The sequence below is a fragment of the Cucumis melo genome, chromosome 8 (genome assembly GCF_025177605.1).
Source record: "Cucumis melo cultivar AY chromosome 8, USDA_Cmelo_AY_1.0, whole genome shotgun sequence".
NCBI classification, from domain to species: Eukaryota; Viridiplantae; Streptophyta; class Magnoliopsida; order Cucurbitales; family Cucurbitaceae; genus Cucumis; species Cucumis melo.
The window spans coordinates 3,593,536-3,618,757 of NC_066864.1; the positions used below are offsets into that span (position 1 = coordinate 3,593,536).

General features: G+C 37.4%; 5 protein-coding genes across 12 annotated transcripts; 1 reads left to right on the forward strand and 4 right to left on the reverse strand.

The window, feature by feature from the left end:
- Nucleotides 1–989: 989 nt before the first annotated feature.
- Nucleotides 990–1,475, reverse strand: LOC103485334 (uncharacterized). Its single transcript, XM_008442885.1, has one exon. The coding sequence runs from the start codon at nucleotides 1,473–1,475 to the stop codon at nucleotides 990–992; it is 486 nt and encodes a 161-aa protein (XP_008441107.1).
- Nucleotides 1,476–3,216: 1,741 nt separating this feature from the next.
- LOC103484771 (uncharacterized) lies at nucleotides 3,217–6,414 on the reverse strand. 7 transcript variants are annotated; one of them, XM_051088756.1, is made up of 7 exons: nucleotides 6,263–6,412; nucleotides 6,104–6,176; nucleotides 5,856–5,993; nucleotides 4,223–4,456; nucleotides 3,768–3,807; nucleotides 3,574–3,671; nucleotides 3,217–3,451 (listed from the first exon to the last, which is right to left on the reverse strand). In XM_051088756.1, exons 1-7 carry the CDS (start codon nucleotides 6,319–6,321, stop codon nucleotides 3,443–3,445), a joined length of 651 nt encoding a protein of 216 aa, XP_050944713.1. In that variant the 5' UTR covers nucleotides 6,322–6,412; the 3' UTR covers nucleotides 3,217–3,442. The 7 variants fall into 7 exon arrangements, with proteins under 7 accessions (XP_050944713.1, XP_050944712.1, XP_008440275.1 ...); XM_051088755.1 differs by having other exon boundaries at nucleotides 3,217–3,425; nucleotides 6,263–6,411; XM_008442053.3 differs by having other exon boundaries at nucleotides 6,128–6,176; nucleotides 6,263–6,409.
- A 603-nt stretch (nucleotides 6,415–7,017) lies between these two features.
- LOC103484772 (uncharacterized) lies at nucleotides 7,018–16,422 on the forward strand. Of its 2 annotated transcripts, none has more exons than XM_008442054.3 (8): nucleotides 7,018–7,185; nucleotides 7,402–12,692; nucleotides 12,781–13,037; nucleotides 13,108–13,252; nucleotides 13,600–13,777; nucleotides 13,867–14,205; nucleotides 14,303–14,997; nucleotides 15,320–16,422. In XM_008442054.3, the coding sequence occupies exons 2-8, from the start codon at nucleotides 7,617–7,619 to the stop codon at nucleotides 15,965–15,967; spliced, it is 7,338 nt and encodes a 2,445-aa protein (XP_008440276.1). In that variant the 5' UTR covers nucleotides 7,018–7,185; nucleotides 7,402–7,616; the 3' UTR covers nucleotides 15,968–16,422. The 2 variants fall into 2 exon arrangements, with proteins under 2 accessions (XP_008440276.1, XP_050944715.1); XM_051088758.1 differs by having other exon boundaries at nucleotides 7,046–7,185; nucleotides 7,492–12,692.
- Nucleotides 16,423–17,095: 673 nt separating this feature from the next.
- On the reverse strand, nucleotides 17,096–18,339 carry LOC103484773 (ethylene-responsive transcription factor ERF109-like). Its single transcript, XM_008442055.3, has one exon. The coding sequence runs from the start codon at nucleotides 18,240–18,242 to the stop codon at nucleotides 17,628–17,630; it is 615 nt and encodes a 204-aa protein (XP_008440277.1). The 5' UTR covers nucleotides 18,243–18,339; the 3' UTR covers nucleotides 17,096–17,627.
- Nucleotides 18,340–22,404: 4,065 nt separating this feature from the next.
- On the reverse strand, nucleotides 22,405–25,021 carry LOC103484774 (heat shock factor protein HSF24). Its single transcript, XM_008442056.3, has 2 exons — nucleotides 24,088–25,021; nucleotides 22,405–23,507 (listed from the first exon to the last, which is right to left on the reverse strand). Exons 1-2 carry the CDS (start codon nucleotides 24,289–24,291, stop codon nucleotides 22,836–22,838), a joined length of 876 nt encoding a protein of 291 aa, XP_008440278.3. The 5' UTR covers nucleotides 24,292–25,021; the 3' UTR covers nucleotides 22,405–22,835.
- Nucleotides 25,022–25,222: the final 201 nt, after the last annotated feature.

Here is a 25,222-nt window from a genome sequence, read left to right on the forward strand (position 1 = left end):
AAAAACCTCTTAATACCCTAATTTCTTACATGATAAATTAGGTAAGTCCTACCTCTATTAAAATTATTTACAAATATAATAAAATTTTAAAATTTGATAGATAAATATAATAAATTTAAAATTTTGATCTGTGTTATAAATATTTAAATATACATTTATTTATTTATAGGGATAACGTTGTTTTTTTATGTAAATATTTTTTTCGAACAATTTGAATATCTAATAATATGATGGAAGGATTATTTAACTGAACAAGAGAAGAAACAACTTAACAAATATATTGAAGGATCGATAGTTGGATTGGATAGTAATAAATCATAATAATGAAGTGAATACTTTTAATTAACTACAAACATAATAAAATTTATACACGGTAGATTTTTATTAGGTAGAGTAGATTTTGTTGTTTCAATCGTGCTAATAATATGGTATACATCCGATAGGCTTTAAATATTGGATCCGAACCTTAAACTTAGTTTGGCCAGTTCGGAGGAAAGAAATTTGTGTTGTCCGACTATTTTGGAGGCAAATTGCTTGTGAAACAATGGATGAACAATGAGAATAAAACTTAAGAACAACTTAAACCAAAAACTCCTTTTTTTTTTCTAATTTGCATTGATCTCACACTTTTCGTACTAAAGAAAACCGTATGTACACACTATTAGTTGATGTGATAAATTATGACATATATGTTAAAGTGTTTGTTATCATGGTTTTGGATTCCAAACTAAATTGATTATATGTAGCTGGAATTAAAAGAAAATTGACAAATTACTCTTCGGTACACAGCCATCAAAGAAAATTAAAGGTAAAGATTATATTGTTGAAAGAAATGTTAATTGCCAAACAAAAACATTACATAAATTTGTACATGAACAACAACATCCAGCTGATTAAGAAAAAAAAATCGACAACATCACAATTCCTCTTAGAGTGGGGAAAAAGGTAAAAGAGTAGCAATTAAGATAGCAATGGATCTGATCTAGGAACTAGGAAGTTATGGGAAGATGGGAGGAGGAGTTATCGTAGAGGGCCAATTTGGGGATTTTGCCTTGGTTGGCGTCGATGTTTTTGTTGTTATCGGTGGCCGTGCAGCGCCCATCAACAACGGATCTCTTCAGGCTCAAGAACTCCTTCCATTTTGGTAGGCCACTTTTCGGGGGCACTGGAGCAATGTCTTCGTCGTCGTCAATGAGAAGCTCGTCTCCGAGAGTGGGCAATAATTTTCCCTTGAAGAAGAGCTGGTCGGCGGCGGTCATGGCGGTGTGATTAGTGGGATTTGGAGAGAATTCGAAGTCGTCGGAGGGGGGAGTATTTGAAAGGATTTTTGGATCCTGAATATTGTTGGTGGTGTTGGTGGGGGAGGGATTATTGGATGATTCGACGAAGTCGTTGGAAAAGGACAGTCTTGGGCTCATCGGAGGGAACTGTCCCTTCTGATCTGACTTGTTCTTGTACGTGTCCAAGCAAGCCATCATTCATTTGGTACACTTTCTCCCCACAAACGCCTGAACAAGCTGCCTTTAACTATACTTGGATTTATAGCTCCGGTGCAACACTTGGGTGCCTTCACAAAGGACAAGATTAAATATTGTAATTTTTTAATCCGGTTAAAATGTCAGTGGACATAAAAAGAGGAAATAAAATATTGAAACGAAGCTGATAATAGAGATGGTTGGATGGCGTGGTTGGAAAAGAACTTAATTGCTGCCAATGGCGGAAGGCATTTGAAGCAATCTTTGACTGGCAGGTTGAAAATTGAAATAATGAGCTGGCCACCCCAATAGGCCATGTGGAAAGGCTAAGGTTTGTGTCTTTTAAATGCAAAACTAAGTACAAATGACATTTAATTAACAAGACAACTCCCTAGACTTTGATTTCTTTTTAAAACCAAACATAAACCAATCAAGTACAGATATATCTATACACTATCTTCGAATATTTGTTAGCTTTATTTGATAAATTAGAACTTCCATAATACATGTTGCTGGGTTTCATAATATCTACTACAGAATTACTCTCTATCTTCTTTTTTTTTTTTCCCTTACTTGTTTGGTAAGATTAGAGATTTTAAGGAGTTAATTTAAATTACTGTGTGTTAGCATGTGAGGTAGATTTTAAAGATCTTAATTACAAAAAAAATGGTGTTAAACGACATGGTTGTCAGTTGTCACTCACATGGGTTAAGAGTGAATGTTAGAGAGAGAGAGAGAGAGGGGTGCGAGGTAGTGGATTGGATTGTAACGAAAATCAGGTCAACAAAATAACAACTGGTTGCACATTGTCACAAATTCTGCCTCTTTTTTATGTTTAATTTAAATTTGTGGGATGATCTCTTTTCCTACCTATAAAAGTAAGACACGAGGACAATCATTGTCTCTTAAATATTGTTTTTTAATTAGTCCCATTTTGAAGAAAACTTCAATAGAAAAACGAATATAACCAAAACGATATTTTAATTTACTATGTCGTTGGAGAGAGAAATTAAGTGATCACTTTTCAAATCTACCTACTTTTAAAATCTACCTATTTATGACTTGATCAAGCAATTACATTTTGTAAGTATATCATTCTACACCTTCGTTATCATTCAAAATCATTCATCTATTAATGTATCTCACATTTTAAAATATAATTGATTATAAATCCAACATTTTGTTTTAACTAAGGCTGGGAACCTAAACCTAGGTTAATTCAAACTTTGAAACAAAATCAAATAGTAGGAAATTGAACTTGAACTTCTCCTCCAAGGTATATACCCAAACCAATCAAGTTAGATTGAAATCATGAACTATTATTATAAACTAACCACATCAACTATTAGCACGGCAATGTGTAGAAAGAATCTTGCAAATATCCCAAATCTTGGCTACCAATGCCACGTTAATTAACCTTTCAAGGTTAATGGTAAGATTTTGATAGGTAATCATTTAGTTTTTCATATTTGAAAGTCAAGTTATTTCCTCTAAATTTCTCACAATGGTTTGATTCTTTCTTAGATAAAGGAGTTGTATTATTGGCAAATTTTAAAATTTTAAAATTATATTTTTTAGTAATTAAAACTTAGCTTGATCTTTGAAAACTTTGGTAAAAAGTAGATAATAAAATAAGAAATTTAGGGGTGAAAAATGGTGTTTATAGTTTAATCTTCAAAAACTATATAAAAAAAGGGTTACCAACTTGAATTTCTATATTAGAAAAGAAAAATAAACCAAATTTGAACACCAAATTATCTCAGCATTCCATTCTCTCGATAAATAGCCCCCTGTTCAATAGACTGGAAAATTCTCTCAAGTACAGATCAACCAACATAAGTTATCATTGACAATGATCAGTTGGTAGGGGTAAAACACCTTCTAATCAAACCTTCTGTGTTGTCCTTAGATGTTCCATTGTAGCCGACATCCTTACAAAATTTCAGAAATCTGCAAACTTTCCAACTTCAGTTCGACTTTTTTGTTTTGTAGGAAAAAGACCAATTAATATCAGAATAATTATCTGAGAATGATTACCTAAGCAAAAATTTATATCCATCAAAGACATGGAGATGAAAGCAAGTAGTAATATACTTACATTAATGGGCATCTCAGCAATAACAAGGCCACTATTTTCTTCAATGCTTTTGAGAGTTACCACTTCTCCTCCAACAACCATGTTGATCAAGATCCCATCTGCATAAAAACGCAAAGGAAGCAACTCTTGTGTATGAAGAAGAAACCTAAACTGGGCAACTTATATTATAATCCGTTGCAGTATAAAAGAACAACCTGAGGCCGAGCAGGTAGTCATGCGCCTCATATATATTTCCTGCAATAAAAACCACATGAAGTTTAGGAGCACTGAGTGCTGTCACAATAAATTAACAATTTGCTTGTGAGTTTACTTCATACAACTTTTCAAATATGTGGTATTACAAGTTTGTTTAAGAACTGACCAGTACCACCTCAGGAATAGGAACAGTCAATACATTATACATGCAATTTATTCATAGAAATCGAAGTTCGAAACACAGAGCTACAACCACAATTCAAATGGTTGAAAAATGATTTCAGATGCACATCAGGAGCAATACAGAGGCTATAAAAAAGTTATATTATATTTAGAGTGAAGCAGAAACCAGTTGTAACTTCTGCTGGACATCACTGTCATACCCATTGATATAATCTAATGCATATTTTTAAAAATTATCAGTTCATATAGTCCTGTAGTCTGAAAACTGCACCTTCTTTGTTGGTATCTCATAATTTATCAAAACATGGGCAGAAAGAGGCGACTCCCCAGAAGCAAGAAGTGGAAGGCAGGCGTCTGTTACTACAATCATGTGAGATTTTTCTCCAACTTTCTCACCCTCACATTTTTCTTCTGATAGAGAACTGAACTTTTGGCTCCACCTTGATGTTGTTTGCCGAAATTTCTCTAAAATCAGTGCACGGTCTGCTTCGGCAAGGTCACTGTACTGAATATGCCAAGGAATAAATACATTTCATCAATGTCATACAGTAAGTCTCATCCACCCTCAGAGTGATCACAGAATTGTCATTATCGCATATGTATGCCAACATGAGTAATGACTAGAAGAAGGAAGAAAACAAATGGTACTCGGTGTAAGATTTTAATCAAAGAAAGGGGCAATTTCCCCTGGCAAAAGAAAGTAGAAACAAGTGCAAAAATTTGATCTTAAAACAAACAACAGGAACAACAACCGACGGCATACAGACTGTATAGGGTGACCGAATCATCACTTGCCCAGAAGGCATACAAAAATTTCTTAGCTTTGAACAAAAAAAAAGCATTAAAATGGGTGGTGTAGCCAAAATCACAAGCAGAGAATCCTCCAAGAATTATAACTAGAAAGACTTTATTACAATTCAATGTATGCTAATACAAGATATTAATCCTCTATTTATGTAGGATCTAACATCTAAGTACTTAAAATAAACTAAAACAATTATACTGAACTGTTATAATTAACTCATTACGCTACTGCATCAACATAAGTTTTTTGTATTCCCGTGTATACTTCCATTTTTTTTCTGAGTTAAAGTTGTTGTTTTCACATATATATATATATAAACCATATCAACCAGAGTCAAAATATAACATTATACACATGTAAGCAAAAATCAGCCATGGAAAGAAAAGTACGCTAAGTTGCAAACAAGTGATAGAACCTGAATAACTGGCATAATATATAAGTATAAAATACAAAAGAACTACACAATAAGCTAAAATGTTTGAGGTACTAGAAAGTTTGAAACATCTTCTCTATTGATTAACACACTCACCAAATCTGTCTAAACAGTTGCCTGCTTCCATCTTTTCTTACTCACTCTACTTATAACTAATCGCCAAAATAAATTCCCTCACTTTAATTACTGCCCTAAAATCATTTCTAACTCTAACCTGATAAAATTTCTGTCACCTGGCTTCCTTAAGTTGAATTAACATAGCACACTTATTATCTGTATTGTTTAATTTCAACTTTCGTCAGTTGGTTTTCATTACCAACTGAAATTAAATAATTAGATTCTGATCCAAGTGTATTAATATGAGTGCTTTCAATTATATCGATAGCACTCAAGCCATCAAAGCACTTCATCTATAGAACTAGGACCGGACAAACATTACAGTCTATAGAACTGATCTGTTCAAGGTGAGTTCACAACTCCTAATCCAAGTGTCCTATCACATTGGCAATTCATACGTTGAAGATCGATTCAGGTCAGTAATTGATTCGAGATCAAATTATTCGTTGAGTGGCAGAAAAGAATTGCATATCAGGCTCAGGCATGGGCATTTCTAGAACAATTTCAGAATTTCAGCTAGAAGAGGTAATTGAGCAGAAATAACGATACCAAAGAGGCCAATGAGATGTATTGGAGGTTGGAGACGGCGGAGCAGACAGAATCGAGTTCGTCACGAGAACTACAACACACAATCATCGGCAACGACGGACGGCGACCGGCCACGTCCAACAAGCCCACTAAGGTTTCCTGCCAAAACACAACGCACAGAAGGAACAGAAAAGAAATTGACCAAGCAAATTACAACCCAACAAAAAATTTCAACTAAACATTGAACTTTGAATCAAAGATATGTGTATGAGCATAGATTGAGAGAAGGGGACCATCTTAAACTGGAGCCTATCAACGGCAACATAGAAGTGGCGCTGTTGACTGAGAAAGTGAAACAAAATGGGGATTGATGAATATGGAGAAACAAGTTTGTAAAATTCAAGAGGTGGAAGAAGCAACCCCAATACCTGAAATGGGAAGATGAGTGAGAGGGAGGCGAGAATGCTTCAATTGGATCGATTGCCATGGTCGCTGCGCTACAGCACAGCGCCCTTGTCCGTTTGCTTCCAAGTTTGAGATATTATGAGTATGACGAGTCTTTTTTTTTTTTTTCCTTTTAATTTAAGATCTCAAAATCCACGGTATAAAGAGCTAGACACTCAACAAAATCTAAACGATTTGAATGGCAATTAATCTTTTATGATATATATATTTTTATTATAAAGTAATTGTTATAAGAAATAAAACCAGTAATTTATACGAAATGATAAATTTAAGAATTAAGATACATACCAAAAGATATAAAGTTTTTTTTTTTTTTAATTAGCATTCTTGGTATTAATTTTTATTAGACAAAATCAACTGCATATATCTATCTATCTATATATATATATAATAATAAATATCAATTCACAATTGTAGTGCCAACTTTAAAGGAAGAGATTCATTTTAAAAAACTCGAGAATAGTGGTTAATCAAGTTGTTATTATTTGTTTTAAGAAGAAGTAAGAGTAGAGTAAGGGTATATAATTGTAAAATAGAAAAAAGAAAGTATATATATATATATATATATATATATATATATATATATATATTTTATTTATTTAAAGATTTTTAAAAAAAAAAAGAAAAAAGAAAAAGAAAATGATGGGGCAAAAAATCAGAATTGAAGTAAAGAAAAAAAAAGAAAGTAAAATTGATTATTTGGTTATCGTGGTTTTGGGTATTTGGTAGCTCTCTCCTTCTTTTTATTAATTTTCTCATTTTCTGATTGTTCTCTCCCCCATCTTCCTCCTCCTCTTCTGGTTAGTGTAGGTTTCTTTCATCTGACGTACTGTAGACGTCTTATCCGCCGCGTACGTTAAGCTCTCTAACTTACAAAATCTTGGAGGTAACTTCTTTCTTCTACTATTTCTCTCTTTCTCCCTCTTTATTCTCGTCGTATCTGGTTTTACGTTTAGCATTCCACTCAAACCCTAATACCAAGGGCCGCAACTTCTTGCCCCGCTAATTCATTTGTTTGCTTTATTTAAGATCGCTTCGGTTTTATTTTACCTTTCTGAAATCTGTAATATTTACTAATTTCTGTTTTTATTTTATTCATCAGGGATAGGGAGAGTCCGTCGGCCCCCCCCTGTTATTATCATTCTTCTCATTAGTTTTTCTTTTCTATTTGCGATCGATTATCTGCTTTAAGATCTGTGAAAAAAGGTGGATCTTTGAGTCGCCTCTGTTAGAAAAAGAACGGTAAGTTAGGTTTTTGATGCTTTGGCGGGAATCGGGATCCGCCAAGCGGATTAGAGTTTTGGGGTGCACCCTGCGATGGCTAATCCTGGCGTCGGGACCAAGTTTGTGTCCGTGAATCTCAACAAATCGTATGGACAGACTCATCATCATCATCATCATCATCATCATCATTCATCTCATTCCAATTCTTATGGATCAAACCGAACGCGACCTGGTGGTCATGGGGTCGGCGGAGGAATGGTGGTCCTGTCGAGGCCCCGTAGTTCCCAGAAACCTGGGCCGAAGCTTTCTGTTCCACCCCCCTTGAATCTGCCTTCTTTGCGAAAGGAGCATGAGAGACTTGATTCTTTGGGTTCAGGCACTGGCCCAACTGGTGGAGGGGTTTTGGGAAACGGACAGAGGCCAACTTCAGCTGGTATGGGTTGGACAAAGCCGCGCACCAACGATTTGCCAGAGAAAGAAGGGCCTAGTGCTAATATAGTTGATAAAATTGATCCTTCTTTGCGAAGTGTTGATGGGGTGAGCGGTGGGAGTAGTGTGTATATGCCTCCTTCTGCTCGTGCTGGTATGACAGGCCCGGTAGTGTCTACTTCTGCTTCCTCTCAGGTGCATGCTGCAGTTGAAAAATCCCCCGTTTTGAGAGGTGAGGATTTCCCTTCGTTGCAAGCAACGTTACCTTCTGCAGCTGCGCCTTCTCAGAAACAGAGAGATGGGTTGAGTTCTAAGTTGAAACACGTGTCTGAAGGTTCATATGAAGAACAGAGGGATTCTGCTCATTTAAGTTCAAGAATAGATGCCCGCTCAAATTATCAGTCTTCGCAGAAAAGTGTTCGTAGTGAAAATGCAAAAAATGGCAACTCTTTCAGCTCTGGGACTTTCCAGTCACCAGAATCATCTCGGAAGCAGGAAGACATTTTCCCAGGTCCTTTACCACTCGTGTCAATGAATCCTAGATCAGACTGGGCTGATGATGAACGTGATACAAGTCATGGTTTGATTGACAGGGTTAGGGATCGAGGGCACCCCAAGAGCGAGGCTTATTGGGAGAGGGACTTTGACATGCCTCGGGTTAGTTCTCTTCCCCACAAGCCCACTCATAATTTTTCTCAGAGATGGAATCTGCCGGATGATGAATCTGGGAAGTTCCATTCCAGTGATATTCATAAAGTGGACCCGTATGGTCGAGATTCCAGGATGGCCAGTAGAGATGGCTGGGAAGGAGGAAACTTTCGGAAAAACAATCCTGTACCAAAAGATGGATTTGGTTCAGACAATGGTAATGATAGAAATGCTATTGCGGGAAGGCTCACTAGTGTTGATCGAGAAACAAATGCTGATAACATGCACGTTTCACATTTCCGAGAACATGCTAATAAAGATGGGAGGAGAGATGCTGGATTTGGACAGAATGGGCGGCAAACTTGGAATAGTGCAACAGAATCTTATAGCTCTCAGGAACCAGATCGGACTGTAAAAGACAAATATGGTAGTGAGCAACACAGTAGGTTCAGGGGTGAAACACATAATACATCAGTTGCTAACTCGTCATACTCTTCGGGTTTAAAACGAATTCCTGCTGATGAGCCATTGCTGAACTTTGGCAGGGATAGACGTTCATTTGCAAAGATTGAGAAACCTTACATGGAAGATCCTTTTATGAAAGATTTTGGAGCCTCTAGTTTTGATGGACGAGATCCTTTTACTGCTGGTCTTGTTGGGGTTGTTAAGAGGAAGAAGGATGTGATTAAGCAGACTGATTTTCATGACCCTGTCAGGGAATCTTTTGAGGCCGAACTTGAGAGAGTTCAACAGATTCAAGAGCAGGAGCGACAGCGAATTATTGAGGAGCAAGAAAGAGCTCTAGAACTAGCTAGGAGAGAAGAGGAAGAGAGACAGAGGCTTGCCAGGGAACATGAAGAAAGGCAGAGGAGAGCTGAAGAAGAAGCCAGAGAAGCAGCCTGGAGAGCTGAGCAAGAACGACTGGAGGCTATCCAAAAGGCTGAAGAACTTCGGATAGCTAGAGAGGAAGAAAAACAGAGGATTTTTCTGGAGGAAGAGAGAAGAAAGCAGGCTGCTAAGCTAAAACTTTTAGAATTGGAGGAAAAGATAGCCAAGAGGCAGGCTGAAGCTGTGAAATCAAGTACTTCGAATTCAGATATTCCTGAAAAGAAAATTCCAAGTGTTGTAAAAGATGTTTCCAGGTTGGTAGACACAGTTGATTGGGAAGATGGTGAAAAGATGGTGGAGCGAATCACTACATCAGCTTCTTCTGAGTCTTCTAGCATAAATAGGTCCTCTGAGGTAGGCCTTAGATCTCAATTTTCTAGAGATGGTTCTCCTTCCTTTGTGGATAGAGGCAAGTCTGTTAATTCATGGAGGAGAGATTTTTACGAGAGAGGAAGTGGCTCTCAGTTTGTTCTACAGGATCAAAGTACTGGATACAATGGCCCAAGGCGGGAGGTATCAACTGGTGGGCGGGTATCTTCTAGGAAAGAATTTTATGGGGGAGCTGCATTTACAACTTCCAAGACATCTCATAGGAGAGGTATAACAGAACCACAATCTGATGAATATTCTCAGTTAAGAGGGCAGAGACCTAACCTTTCTGGAGGTGTCGATCATTATAACAGGACCCAAGAGTTCGACTCCGATTTTCAGGATAATGTTGAGAATTTTGGTGATCATGGATGGAGGCAAGAGAGTGGTCACAACAACTTCTATTTTCCTTACCCTGAACGTGTAAATCCAATTTCTGAGACTGATGGGTCCTACTCTGTTGGTAGGTCACGTTATTCCCAGAGGCAACCTCGTGTCCTTCCTCCTCCATCTGTAGCTTCTATGCAGAAATCTTCTGTCAGGAATGAATATGAATCTGTTCCCAGGGATATTGAAAGTGAGATACAATATGACCATCCGGCAAGTAATATTTCTACTGCTCAGACAATGTATATTCATCATGAAAACCGTGCACTTCCTGAGATAATTGATGTTAATTTAGAGAATGGTGAGAATGAGGAGCAGAAGACTGATGGCAACACAACACTGCGGTGTGACTCACAGTCAACCCTTTCTGTTTTTAGCCCCCCGACCTCTCCAACTCATCTATCTCATGAGGACTTGGATGATTCTGGAGATTCTCCTGTTTTATCAGCTAGTAGAGAAGGCACATTGTCAATAGAGGATAATGATTCTGCTGTACCAGCCAAGGCTGGGAAAGAGATCATGATTACCTCTACTAGGGTATCTACAGGCGATGAAGATGAATGGGGTGCTGTAGACGAGCATGTGCAAGAACAGGAAGAATATGATGAAGATGATGATGGGTATCAGGAAGAAGACGAAGTTCATGAAGGAGAGGATGAGAACATTGACCTTGTACCAGATTTTGATGATTTGCATCTAGATGATAAAGGATCACCTCATATGTTAGATAACTTGGTATTAGGTTTTAATGAAGGCGTTGAAGTGGGGATGCCAAATGATGAGTTTGAAAGAATTCCAGGAAATGAGGAAAATTTGTATGTCGCTTCTGAAATTTCAAATGACATCAGAGAAGAGCGGGGATCTTCTGAAGGATTGCAAGTTGATGGTAATAAAGTCTGTCAATATGTGGATGCTTCTTCTCAAATAAGGATTGACCCTGAGGAGATGCAGGACTTGGTTATGCAGTCTAAAACTGCACAAGCATTGCCAGACTCTGAAATTACCGAACAAGGAAATGCTTCTTGCAGATCTAGTGTATCTGTTCGACAGCCAATCTCATCTTCAGTTTCCATGGCCTCACAATCTATATCTGGTCAAGTTATTGTGCCAAGTGCCGTTTCTGGTCAAGCTGAGCCTCCTGTTAAGCTTCAGTTTGGGTTGTTCTCAGGTCCTTCTCTCATACCATCTCCTGTACCAGCCATACAGATAGGTTCTATACAGATGCCTCTTCATTTGCATCCTCAGATTACTCAATCTATGACTCATATGCATTCATCACAGCCCCCTCTTTTCCAGTTTGGGCAGCTAAGGTATACATCTTCTGTCTCTCCAGGTGTACTGCCTTTGGCTCCTCAACCACTGACATTTGCCCCCACTGTTCAAACTGGTTTTTCTTTAAATAAAAACCCAGGAGATGGCCTGTCCATTCATCCTTCTCAGGAAACCTGTGCTCATAGTTCACGTAAAAATGATTCGTCGCCTTTTTCGATGGATAACCAACAAGGGCTTGTCTCAAGATCCTTGAATGTGAATCCATCAGGGGAGTCAAAGTCATTACCATTAACAGAAAGTATGGAAAGCAAAGTTGTGTCTCCACAAGATCAAGCTGCAGTTTCTTGCATTGATGAGAGCAATTCCAGATCCGAACCAGGTTTTCAAGCAGAACATCATCGGCTCCATGTTTCAACTTCAGATAATCATTATGTGGTATCAAGGGGAAAAGAATCTGAAGGTCGAGCTCAGGATGGGATGGGATCATTTGATTCTGCTTCAAGAAATAAGGGTTCGAGCGGGTTAAAAGGTCGTGGCCAGTTTCCTGGTGGAAGAGGGAAAAAATACATCTTTACAGTAAAAAATTCTGGATCCAGATTGCCATTCCCAGTTTCTGAATCTACTCGCTTAGAAACTGGTGGATTTCAGAGGCGGCCTAGGCGCAATATTACACGTACTGAGTTTCGTGTTCGAGAAACTGCAGACAAGAAGTTGTCTAATAGCCAAGTTTCTTCGAACCATGTAGGGGTAGATGATAAGCCAACTGTTAGTGGAAGAACTGCAGTCAGTTCTGCCAGAAATGGGACTAGGAAGGTTATCATGTCTAATAAGTCATCAAAAAGAGCATTAGAGTCTGAAGGATTAAGCTCTGGGGTGAGCACTTCCGTAGAGCTTGATGCTGGTAATAGATCTGAAAAGGGAGTGAAAAAAGAGTATTTGGGCAAGAGCCAGGGAAGCCAATACTCTGGAGAAGGTAGCTTCAGAAGGAATATTTGTTCTGGGGAGGATGCTGATACCCCTTTGCAGAGTGGAATCATTCGTGTATTTGAGCAACCTGGCATCGAGGCTCCCAGTGATGAGGATGATTTCATTGAGGTGCGTTCAAAAAGGCAGATGCTGAATGATAGGCGTGAACAAAGAGAGAAGGAGATCAAGGCGAAGTCCCACAACACAAAGGTTTATATGTCTTCCTTTTCTTTTTTATTTAATTCTTATTGTTATTGCCAGTTTCTAGTTTCAATAAATTTGATGAATACTCTTTTAGATCCCACGGAAAGGTCGATCTACTTTGAAAAGTGCATTATCCTCAGTCAGTTCAAGCAAAGTTTATGCCCCTAAGGAAGCAGAAACAGTTAAAAGAACTCGATCTGATTTTGTTGCTGCTGATGGAGGAGTACGTGGATCAGGAAATGTTGTGGTGTCAAGTGCATTTAGTCCTCCAGTTGTCTCTCAACCATTGGCCCCAATTGGGACCCCTGCTCTAAAATCTGATTCCCAGACTGAGAGATCACATACTGCTAGGTTGGTATTCGTTATGAACTTACCTGCATCGTCTTTGAGACCTGGGTAAATATTTTAAATTATTTCGTAGGTCTATCCAGACGAGTGGCCCTGCATTGGCAACTAATGATGGAAGAAATCTTGACTCAAGCTTGATGTTTGATAAGAAGGACGATATTCTGGATAATGTTCAATCATCTTTTGCTTCCTGGGGCAATTCACGCATAAATCAACAGGTACAGAGGTGGAAATGATGACCTCGTTGAGTTTTATTCTGGTCATTACATATTTTTGTGGATGTTAATATGGGATTTGAAAATTGACCTTGTTGACTCTTATTTGTTCATCACTTGCTTTGACGGATCTCCATAGGCAACTTCAGAATTGCTGTGTTGCTGTGTTGCTGTGGTTCTGTGTTATATTATTGATGTATCATGTTTATTTCTTTCAGTTTGAATGCAAGAAGGGTTAAATCTTTATTTAAGTTCAAGCTGATTAAACTTACTGCTTAGATCTATTCTTCTTATGTGATTATACTTGTTTATATTTCATATATCTGATAGACTTTCAAACTGCTTGGTAGGTTATTGCCCTGACACAAACCCAACTTGATGAGGCTATGAAGCCTGCTCAATTTGATTTACATCCTCCAGCTGGTGATACTAATGTGCCATCGCCATCTATCTTAGCGATGGATAGGTCATATTCTTCTGCTGCTAATCCAATCAGTTCTCTGCTTGCTGGGGAGAAAATTCAGTTCGGTGAGTATTGGAAGAACCACATGCATCAAAATCTGAACTTAAGAAGAAGTTTATTAATTCAAATTTTCTCTTTTCAATTATGTATGCAGGTGCAGTCACATCTCCAACTGTTCTTCCTCCTGGTAGCTGTTCCACTTTGCTTGGGATTGGCACCCCCACTGGTCTCTGTCACTCGGACATCTCAATTCCTCACAAACTCTCTGGTGCTGAGAATGATTGCCATCTTTTCTTCGAGAAAGAGAAGCATCGCCCTGAATCTTGTACTCATATTGAAGATAGTGAAGCTGAAGCTGAGGCAGCTGCGTCTGCTGTTGCTGTTGCAGCTATCAGTAGTGACGAGATGGTCACTAATGGAATTGGCACATGCTCTGTGTCAGTTTCTGATACCAATAATTTTGGCAGTGGCGATATTAACGTTATAGCAACAGGTAGTGTGGCAGCTGTGGTGCAATTATTATGATTCGTTTTACCTTTTATTCTGTTTGTACTTTTGGTTAAACGACTTTGATGGTTACTGTATTACAGGTTCAACTGGTGATCAGCAACTAGCCAGCAAAACAAGGGCGGATGACTCTCTTACCGTAGCCCTTCCTGCAGATTTGTCTGTTGAAACTCCCCCAATTTCCCTGTGGCCAACTTTGCCTAGTCCACAGAATTCTTCAAGCCAGATGCTTTCACATTTTCCTGGTGGTTCGCCTTCCCAATTTCCCTTTTATGAGATTAATCCTATGTTAGGAGGTCCTGTCTTTACGTTTGGACCCCATGATGAGTCGGTACCCACCACCCAAGCTCAAACACAAAAGAGCAGTGCACCAGCGCCTGGCCCACTTGGATCCTGGAAACACTGTCATTCTGGTGTCGATTCATTCTATGGGCCACCTACTGGTTTTACTGGTCCGTTCATAAGTCCTGGAGGCATCCCAGGGGTTCAAGGTCCTCCGCACATGGTTGTATACAATCACTTTGCTCCTGTTGGACAGTTTGGGCAAGTTGGCTTGAGTTTCATGGGTGCTACGTATATTCCTTCTGGAAAACAGCATGACTGGAAGCATAGCCCTGGACCTTCTTCTTTGGGCGTTGATGGGGATCAGAAAAATTTGAATATGGTTTCGGCTCAACGTATGCCCGCCAACTTACCTCCAATCCAGCATTTGGCCCCTGGTTCGCCCCTGCTGCCCATGGCTTCTCCATTAGCCATGTTTGATGTTTCTCCATTCCAGGTATAGTTTGTTGATTTTATTACTCTCTTTCAGCACCTTCTTTGTTGTGCGCCTCCTGAGGGAGAACATTTGTGTTGCGGACTGTAGACATATTATTAGAAAGAAATGTAGGGTCCAAGACTATATATTTCGTAAACAGTATCTCTGGTCCTAAGCAATGAAGTATAGTGCATGTATTGGCAGTTCCGGTGATCAGTTACCTCTTTTTTTTTTCTTTTCCTTGTACAACCTTACTTGAACAGGATCTGTTCTATAGGTTCTATAGGTTGTACAATTGTGTCCTTGAGTTCTAAGGATGGTTTGGTGTTAAATATTTTTGCAGGCCTCTCCTGAAATGTCAGTCCAAACTCGGTGGCCTTCTTCAGTATCCCCTGCCCAGCCTGTGCCTCTATCCATGCCTATGCAGCAGCAGCAGGCGGAAGGCATTCTTCCTTCTCATTTTAGTCATGCATCATCTTCTGATCCGACTTTTTCAGTTAATAGATTTCCTGGATCACAAGCCTCTGTAGCATCCGACCACAAGCGTAATTTTACCGTGTCCGCGGATGCAACTGTCACCCAACTTCCGGATGAGCTTGGAATAGTTGATTCTTCAAGTTGCGTAAGTTCCGGGGCTTCAGTGCCAAATGTTGACATTAACAGCCTATCGGTTACTGATGCTGGACAGACTGGTGTTAAAAATTGCAGTAGCAGCAGCAACAGTGGTCAGAATAATGCAGGCACCAATTTAAAATCGTCGTTGCATCACAAGGGCATATCATCCGCTCAGCAATACAGTCATTCTTCTGGATACAATTATCAGAGAGGTGGTGCTTCTCAAAAGAATAGTTCAGGTGGCAGTGAATGGTCCCACCGGAGAACTGGGTTCGTGGGAAGAAACCAGTCTGGAGCTGAAAAGAACTTTTCCTCTGCAAAAATGAAGCAAATTTATGTGGCCAAGCAACCATCGAACGGAAATCTCAGAGTATAGAAAGAGAGCTGCCTAGATTTCGGATTTGCATTGAACGGATTGTTTTTGGTTGGTATCCAGAAATCAAAGTTTTGGTTGGTTTTTTATTTTTTATTTTTTGTGTTTATGTTGGCATTAGTAAAGCGTGTTGGAATTAATTAGTCAGTCTGTAGAGACCCATCATCCATTATTGATGAATTAGCCAATGAATATTGGTGATGACTGCAACTGCAGGAGTTTGAATGGGATTCCATTCCAGACTTAGAAAGGGATATAATTTGATTTCATTCTTCCAAGCGAGGTGCCACTAGTAGGACAAAGGGGCGGGCATCGTCAATTATGATATGAAATTGAAGTTCTAGTCGGTTTCACAAATTTTTATTATTTATTTGGGACTGATTGTATTCACAGTTCTTACTTTTCAAGGTAATTCTTGCAATTCGATCAATGGTCAAATTAGTGGACCTTTTGCCCAATTTTCGGCTGTCCTATTTTATATTCTGGTCCAAATGGGCGGATGGATGATCCAAGTTTAAATCTGTGGGACAAGCTACCTGTCCCTTTCCTGTCTCTTCCATTGAAATCCTACCTGCGAGCTGTGTAATTTGTTGGCCACTTACCTCGTGGTCGTGGTTTTTATGCTTAAAATGCTTGGTATTGTAATTTTTGAATAAGAAAACAAGTAACTATTTGTAAAATATAGTTTATATTAATAATTTATTCGAAATATTTATCACCAAAGAAAACTTAAAAAATATATCTTATTAAATATAGAATTAATTTTTATTATTACAAATGATTAAATGAATTTGGTAAAATAAATATAGAAATTTTCTATATTTTTATTTTTATTAAATATAGAAAATAAGACTTCCTGAGGTTCCTCCACCATCTCTCTTGCGCCATGACAACAGAAGTTTTCCGTCTTCAACAACACTAACCGCATTGCAAATCAAAATGGAAATTTCAAAGTTCAAAATAAATCATAGTTCAATTAGAGAACCGTCACATGGAATATATATCATACCCCAAAAGAAGAAAAGAAAGAAAATAGCGGCCAAGGTAGAGGAGCAGTCACGAGAATAGAGAAGCGATGGAAGCTTCTGGAAGGTTGAGAGACAGAGAGAAAGAAATGATTAATATTATGGATATTTCAGGTCACGGTTTTCGCGTTGTTTTGTATGAAAATGTGTGCCAAATTATTTGGCTTATTACATGAGTTTTGCGTAGTTTTGGATTTAACTCAAAACTCATTCTCCACCACAGACATTAAAACCATCCACCCTGGACCTTGACGGACAGCTATGAATATCCAACACACAAAGCTCCCACCTGTCTTTTCATGGGGTCGGAGCCGTCTTTTCTTTAGTGTTATTGTTTTGACTGACATTTCCAACGTAAACCCTAAACATAAGACGTCGGACCCCTTCGCAACATTTTGCAGTTACGAGTAATAAAAGAAAAGCATATTTTTCCTTTGACGATTCTTTTTATAGTAACCAACGAACTGGTGGATTCCACACAAAATTGATACAATATCCTCTGCCTCATTCGGGATGGGTGGAACTCAAACTCTGACTTGAATTTTTTCTTTTTTAAAAAAAAACAGAGACCATTAATTAATTATAATTTAATTTAAGAAACTTCCCCCAGCTACCATAGAAATTAGAAGCTGCATGAGTTATTTTTTTATTTCCTCCAAATTGGGTTCCCTGTAACCTTGTGGGATTTGATTCTGCTGGTAATCAGAGGCTGGAAAATTGAGCTTTGCTCTGCCTATTCCGCGGAACTCAATGGCAGCTCTGTCATACGCCCTCGCCGCTTCCTCCGCCGTTTGGAAAGTCCCTAACCATACTCTTACCTTCCTTCTCGGGTCTCGAATCTCCGCTGCCCATTTCCCCCAACGCCTCTGCCTTACTCCTCTGAATCTCCCCTTTATCTTCTTTCTCCTCTTCTTCTTATTTTTATTGTCGTTCTCTTCATCTTTCACCACATTTTGATTTTGGTTACTCCCATCTTCAAAATAGTTGCACCCCAAGCAGCCCGCAAACTGGCACTTCTTGCACTCATCCATGGCGCTCGGAAACCACAAGACGTTACCGGAATTATTATTACTATCATCATCATTATGATCAAGATTAGAGGAGAATAAGAGCTGATACTGTGCGTGGGTTAGCCCAATTCTGCTGTCGGTCAGCACGTGTGTGAGAGCCGAGACCATAATCGAGTTCTCCTCCTCCACTCCCAACCTCGAACCAAAGGGCGCCGTTACAAAATTTCCAGAAAAACCAGACATTATAATCCTTAGTTATGGCGTAAATATAATTGTGGAAATGGGTGTTTTTTTTAGGGGGAAGTTCGAGAATTGAGTTTATAGTTTTGAGTTATGGATTCAGAAGTGAACGTGAAAACGTGAAGGAAAAAAGAGGATAGAGAATATATAAAGGTTTTGGGGGGGTGAGTCTACGTGGCAGACAGTAGATTGTCACAGAAACACAAACACGGTTTATACGAGAAAAAGAAAAGGTGTGGGGTCGGCACGTGGGCAAACCTAAAACCTGAAGGATATGACATTTGTCTTGGATTTTGTAGGGAAAGGGGGGGAGTGCGCACATAGGACACGTAAGCAGCAGGGTCCAGGATTTAAGTATTTTCATCTAATCACTTTATGCTGCGCTGGCCCCTCCATGTCCTTCTCTTTTTACACCTTTTCGTTGCACGTGTACCAACTGCGTGGCTTCGGTACTTCTCTTCATTTTTCACTTCTTTCAAATTATGCCAAACTCAATTTTCTACCTTTCCCTTTCCCTCCAAAAATTGCTTCTACTTTCAAATATTTTACCAAATACCTTTCCACTTCTTAAAATCCTTTATGGTTCGTTCCGGATGAAAGTCGTTGTTGTTTTGTTTACCAACTATATATCTTAACTTTTATAAATTCTTTTCTTTTATTTAGAACTTTTATAAATTCAAGGCTATTTTTAATACAAAGAAAGATTTAGAGAGAACAGTCTACTTGTAATAACAACAAGAGACACATCTAAAGTGAAAAAAGAAATAATGATTAACTTGATGGCTTACGTTAACACTCAGAACATTGGATACCAGTTCGGTGTAATCACACCTACATCTGGGGCCTTTAGCCCTATTGAGTCATCTATAAAGATTCAAGAGGATCACAAGTGCATAATCGAATATCTGGAATTAGCATCCAAGCTCTTCCTAAACCACTTGATGTATGAACAAGAAATTTGATCTAGATTTCTCCTAGATCGTATGCTTCATGCTTCACCCTTACGTCTCAATCTAGGCTTCCCTATGAGACACTCTTTAGAAACTTTCAATGTTAGACTTCCCACAGATCTTCTCTCCCCAGACTTTCCACATGTCTTTAAACAAGTAACTCACACCGCTAGTAACAAGGTCTTCAACACCACACATAAATGAAGCATTATAAAAGATTTACTATCAATATGTAATTTTCTTTTATATAAACCACACGGCCTACCAAGCCCACAAAACCAATATAACAACCAAATCCAACTTATTAATAAATATCAACCATATATTTATCAATAAACATCAACCAAACTTCATGATCAACCTAACAACCAAAACAAACCCTTCTTATCTTTGTTAATAAATATTAAGCATAAGGATTTGATTTTATAATAATTTGGTGCTCCAATTTTGCTAAACCATAAATACTTTTTAACTTTTCCTTTGAATAGGGTCTCTACTAAGTAGAGCAGTGATCATTTAAATAAACAATAATTCTCTAGTTAAAATGAGTTAAAAGTAGTAATGGTACTTAATTAAATCAATAATTCAATCCAAAGTAAAGATCAATTCATTACATATTGATCAAATCTAAAATCATAGTTTTGCATGATTTTCTGACATCCCAACTTTTTATTGAAGTTTTTCAAAATTATCTTTACAGTGCTCTTTATAAAACACTATCCCTCCCCCAAAAGAAAAAGTTTGACATTTTTATTATAGTTGACTTCTTACTGTATTTTGGTTGTCTTGGTTTTCTTCCTGATTAATCGAAAAGTTGTAATTTACTTTGCTGGTTATAGTTTCCGAAGGTGATGTTTTTTTTCTTTCAAAAAGTGATATCACATTGTACTACGAAGTTTTTACGTTAAAGTTTGACCATGGACTATATAGGTTAAGATCATACAACCACATTCTCGAAAGAGTTGAATATAAAATCTGAGTTGGAGACTTGAAAAAGTTGTGGGACCCTCACTATATACCCATTTTACATTTAGCATGTGGAGCCCTCATTATAAATGTTGAAAAGTCATTGAAAAAACCAAAAGGATACATTACATATAATTGGTTTCCAAAAAGCAGCTGTTAATTCAAACAGGACAATGTCAATGTGTAGAACAAAACAAAATAAAGGTCGTTTCGTTTCCTTTATTAGCTTCTGAGAAGAGAAAACGGCTATACTAATCACCAAAGTGATTCTTTGCCCATTCGTTTTCATATATATATAATCATACACATACCGCATCGCATTTAGATATGTTAATTGAACTTCATGGTTTTATTTTCACATTCCTTCAAAATATAGAATTTCAATTCCGCGGTCTTAAAAGTTCACAATTTTTGTTTTCATTTTTCTTCTTTTTATACTTTTTATCCTTTACGTATTTATTTTTAAATATAACGAAATTAATCAAAATATTAATTACAAAATATAATAAAATTCTAGATTTTATCAACTATAAATATTGATAAACTTTTATTTGTATCGACCAATATTTCTCATTAATACAATCTAGAACATTTTTGTTATATTTTTATCAACTTTGCCCTTTTTTACAATTTTTAGTTATAAATTTAAATCTTATTTTCTTTGAATATAAGTTTTGACAAAATGTTTACCATGTCATTATATAATAAAATAAATGAAAAATTTTTACAATAACAAAATATTTATATTCTATTAAAATAATAGACATTGATAACTACTGATATATTTCTATCAATGTTTATTAATCATACTAATAGACATCGATAGAAAGTACATCGTTGCCTTATTGATTTTGCCAGATTTGAAATAAATTGTAAATACTTTTAACCATTTATGATAATTTTTCTTGTTTTATTATTATTTTTTTAATTTTAAATTTAAAGTGTTCTTATTTAATCTGAAAAATTAAGATGGATTTAATACAAGTTGATGTTTGTTACAGATAAACTAACGAACAAAACAGTGGAATATCAAAGAATAACATGGTAACTATGTTCACTACAATATCATCTGCAACTGGAGGGTTTGTGCTTGAAGGAACGAAATAATCTTTCACTAACAAATGTAACCAAATATTTATCTAACCTACTTTTTCTCCATATACTCTTTATATATACCTCACTTTTCAGCTTCGACTTAAACCCTCTCTAAGTTTGAACTCCACTCCCTTTCTCCATAACACCTATCGAAGTCTAGTAAAAATTTTACTTGTTCACTTTTTCACTGTGTTCTATTGCTACTGTTTGTCTCTAAATATTGTTTTACTTATTTGTTGTTAACTTTATTTAACATTACATCTTCTTCCTAAATATTGATGTATTTAAGAGTTGGAACTCTAGAGGAGAAATGTCCTTTGTATTAATTAAGCTTTCATAAATAGAGATAGTTTGACGACATTTAGTACTCAAAAGGTTCTTTAGATTGAGACTCTCCTCAATACGTTTATGTAGGACTCCTCAAATATGATAATCTCTTACCTTTAATAAGTTTTCCAAGCTTTTTTAGTTGAGCTGATCCCCTAGGGGTGACTTATCTCGAATGGCCATGTTTGCATCCCGTAAAAAACTGTTAAATTTGGTTAATGGCGTTACTGTCCAAAATTTGAACTGTAAATGGACCAAACGAGAGACTAACCCACCAACTATTCGGCTTCTAACTCAAATTATTTGGGCTAAATCGACCGTATGTTAGGTCAAGGCTAAGCCCAAGCTGGCTTTGTCCATCATCACTTACCAAAACGTCTCCTCTTCAATAACCTTAAAGAACAAGTGTGCAGACCTCAATAACAATAAATATTTCAAAGTACTAGAGCGAACTACGTACTAAATATTACATATTATAAAAAAAAATTATTACTATTATTTATAAAATTTAGTACTACTTTTGCTATATTTAAAGATGTTCTTATCATATTTATTATTATAATGATCATGTTAATTAAAATATCAACTAATAACGATTAGATCATTTTATTGGTCCTTAATCAAACACACTACATTTATTATTACCATTAAAACCTAATACCCATGTTAACACAATCACATTTTTTATCCATGACACTCTATTTATAGGTAAAAGATAATTTATTCGTTATTTATTATAACAAAATTGATAAAGAGTTCCATATAGTGAGTGATATTAAGACCATAAGTTTAATTGGATGGCACGAAATAATGAAGAAGAAATGGTATGAAAAATAAAAATGTGTCTATAACATTGAAAAGATTTTTTTAAAAAGAGTAAGAGGTGGACACCCCTTTACTTTTGATGTCCACCCTTACCGTACAACTTTCTGTCTACACATTCTAGAAGCTACCCCTTTTTTACATTACCCCAATTTCAATTTTAATTCTAACTTACTTTCTTATTATTACATTTTTTTTTCTACCTTACCTTCCTTTCTTTCTCTTATCTCCTCGTATAGTTGAATAATTGAAACAACAACCTTCTGCTACACATGTCTATCGCTCTTCCACCAACCCAGAGTCCCTTTGAACTCTCTAGAAACTGCTTAATATTTTTTTTTTTTTTTATGTTATATTATTATTTAACTTTACTTCCATGCAACGCCGTCGTTTCATAATTCCCAATATTGGGATTTGGTTTCCACGCGTTCGGTCCTCAGTTGCTCCTCATCAACGGCGCGTGCATCTCAACCGACTTCATTGCTTTCGCATGTGGTCCGTTGCTGCACCCCATTTTCTCCTCTCGTCCCCTTTTCATCTTCTTTTCCTTTTTCCCTTTCAACCAAACCCCAAACAGTTTCAGAGTTTCGCCCTCTTCTTCTTCTGCTTCTTCTTCTTCCTCCTCCTCTTCTTCCTCCTCCTCGATCCTACCGTTATCAGCGCCTCCCTCGCTACATTGACTGGCAACGCGATTGTTAGCTTCTTGTTTCATGATCCGGTTGATCTGATCCGGCGCTACCTTCAAGTAGTCCGTCAGGAAAGCTACCAGCTCGTCACACTGTTTCTTCGTCTGAACAAGCTCCGAGTTCAACATCTCGTTATCTTTCCTTAATTTGTCGTTCTCCTCAGTCAGATCGGCGAATTGTGCGATGGTTCCCATCTCCACCGATCCCGGATTGGAGGTGGAAGTGGATCCGATGTCCTCCCCGGAGTTGGAGGGAGAAGGGTTGCCGCCACCGCCGCCGGATTTAACGGGATGAACAGTTTGCATGGGTGTCGATATCAAGACGGCCTTCCGGCGGCGGATTTTGGAGAGGAGCTCTCTGTGGCCCCGTTGGAAATTGTCGTTGGCGAATTCCCATTTGTCCGGTACGATCTTGCGAAAACCCTGGATTTGTAAACATAACTGGAATTGAATTTTGATTTCTAATAAAGATACCGTATACGGAAGAATCCATCAGTTACATGAAAACGGGGAGAAAAACAGAATGACCCAACACGTGGCTTTAAATATTGTATATAAAAAAAAATGAATTAAATATAGAAGGTGTGTGAAAATTGAAGAAGTCACTAGACGCATCTGGACGGTGCGAAATTCACGACTTTTCTGCGCATCATTACTAGTCTAAATTTGTGGGGACACTATAATGAAAAATAAAAAACAATAGGAAGGGAAAGCAAAAAGACGTTTGTAACCCTCAACTACTACTCCAGAATTCACACGGCACACGCCAAGAAACGGCGTGAAATGGAAATCTCGTTTCTTAAAGGAGGAAAAAAAAAAAAAAAAAAAAAACGGTAGGTGAAGGAAGTAAACCCATCTCCATCATAACATTAACACAAGCATTGATGAATTAATACACAAACCATCAATTTCCTAAATTTCATTTGGATAACCATTGCTTTGATATTTCTAAATTATTAAATAATCAATTAAGCAGAAGAGATTTAAGTTTTGGGATGCTTACGTATGTATTAAGCTGACGGACGAAGCTAGAGAAATTATTATGTTTGAAGTAATTGGGAAGCAAATCTCTGGCGAAATCAGCGGTTTTCCATACGATGAAGGTAGAGCCAGATTGATTCCATGAAACGACGTCGTCGGTGGCAGGATCATCCACCAGCTGATAGGTCTTGGTGAGAAACGGAGCGGGGAGCGATCTTTGTGCCATGGATTATAAGAAAGATAATAGAAAAAGAAAGGAAAGAAGAGACGATATATATAATATGTATGTATTAGAGTAACGAAGAGAGATGATGATGATGATGGTGGTGATGGTGATGGTGATGATGAGAATTAGATGAGTGGACTGAAGAGAAGAAGAGCGGTGAGGAATTCCCAATCCCAGCAGTAGAAACCGGAAAAAGAGCGAAGGAGATTAGCGAGATGGGGCTTGTGATCAAGTCCCATGTTGGATTGGAGAAAAGAAAATGACCATAACTACAAATAGGAAGAAGAATAGAGGAACCCAGATTGTTTTTGCCAACAAATAATAACAACAAATGATAATAATAATAATAATAATAATAATAATTCTTCCTTTATTTTCTTTTCCAAATTCATGTAAGGACTCCTTTTAAAGAAGATGGGAGAAGGAAAATAAAGAACAGTGACGTGGAGTTGCTTCTAGAAGTCTTCAGAAACCGCATCCTAATGAAATTATAAAAAAGAAAGAAAGAAAGAAAGAAAGAAAGAAAGAAAGTTTTTGTTTCGTACTGGCCAATAAAGCCACAACAACAAAAAGAACCCCTTCCTCCTTAAACTCTCTCTATTAAAAATAAGAGAGAGAGAGAGAGAGAGAGAGAGATAAAGATGAAAGAATAGAGATAGAGATGAAAAGAGGCACTTTATTGACAAGGGATGATTGTTTTAAATATTTTAATAATCAAGGCTCTGGAAACAACCTCAAGGCATGGAAACTGGATCTGGCTCATATACCGCGAAGCTTCTTTTCAATTAGAAGGAGCCGTGTTGTTCTTTTTTTTTTTTTTTTTTTTTTTAATAAAATTTAAATTGTAATGCAAGTTTTTCACTTTGTTTGGAAATTCAAATGTGAACGCATCCCCTTTTTTTCCCCCTTTTCTAAAAAGATATTTTATTGA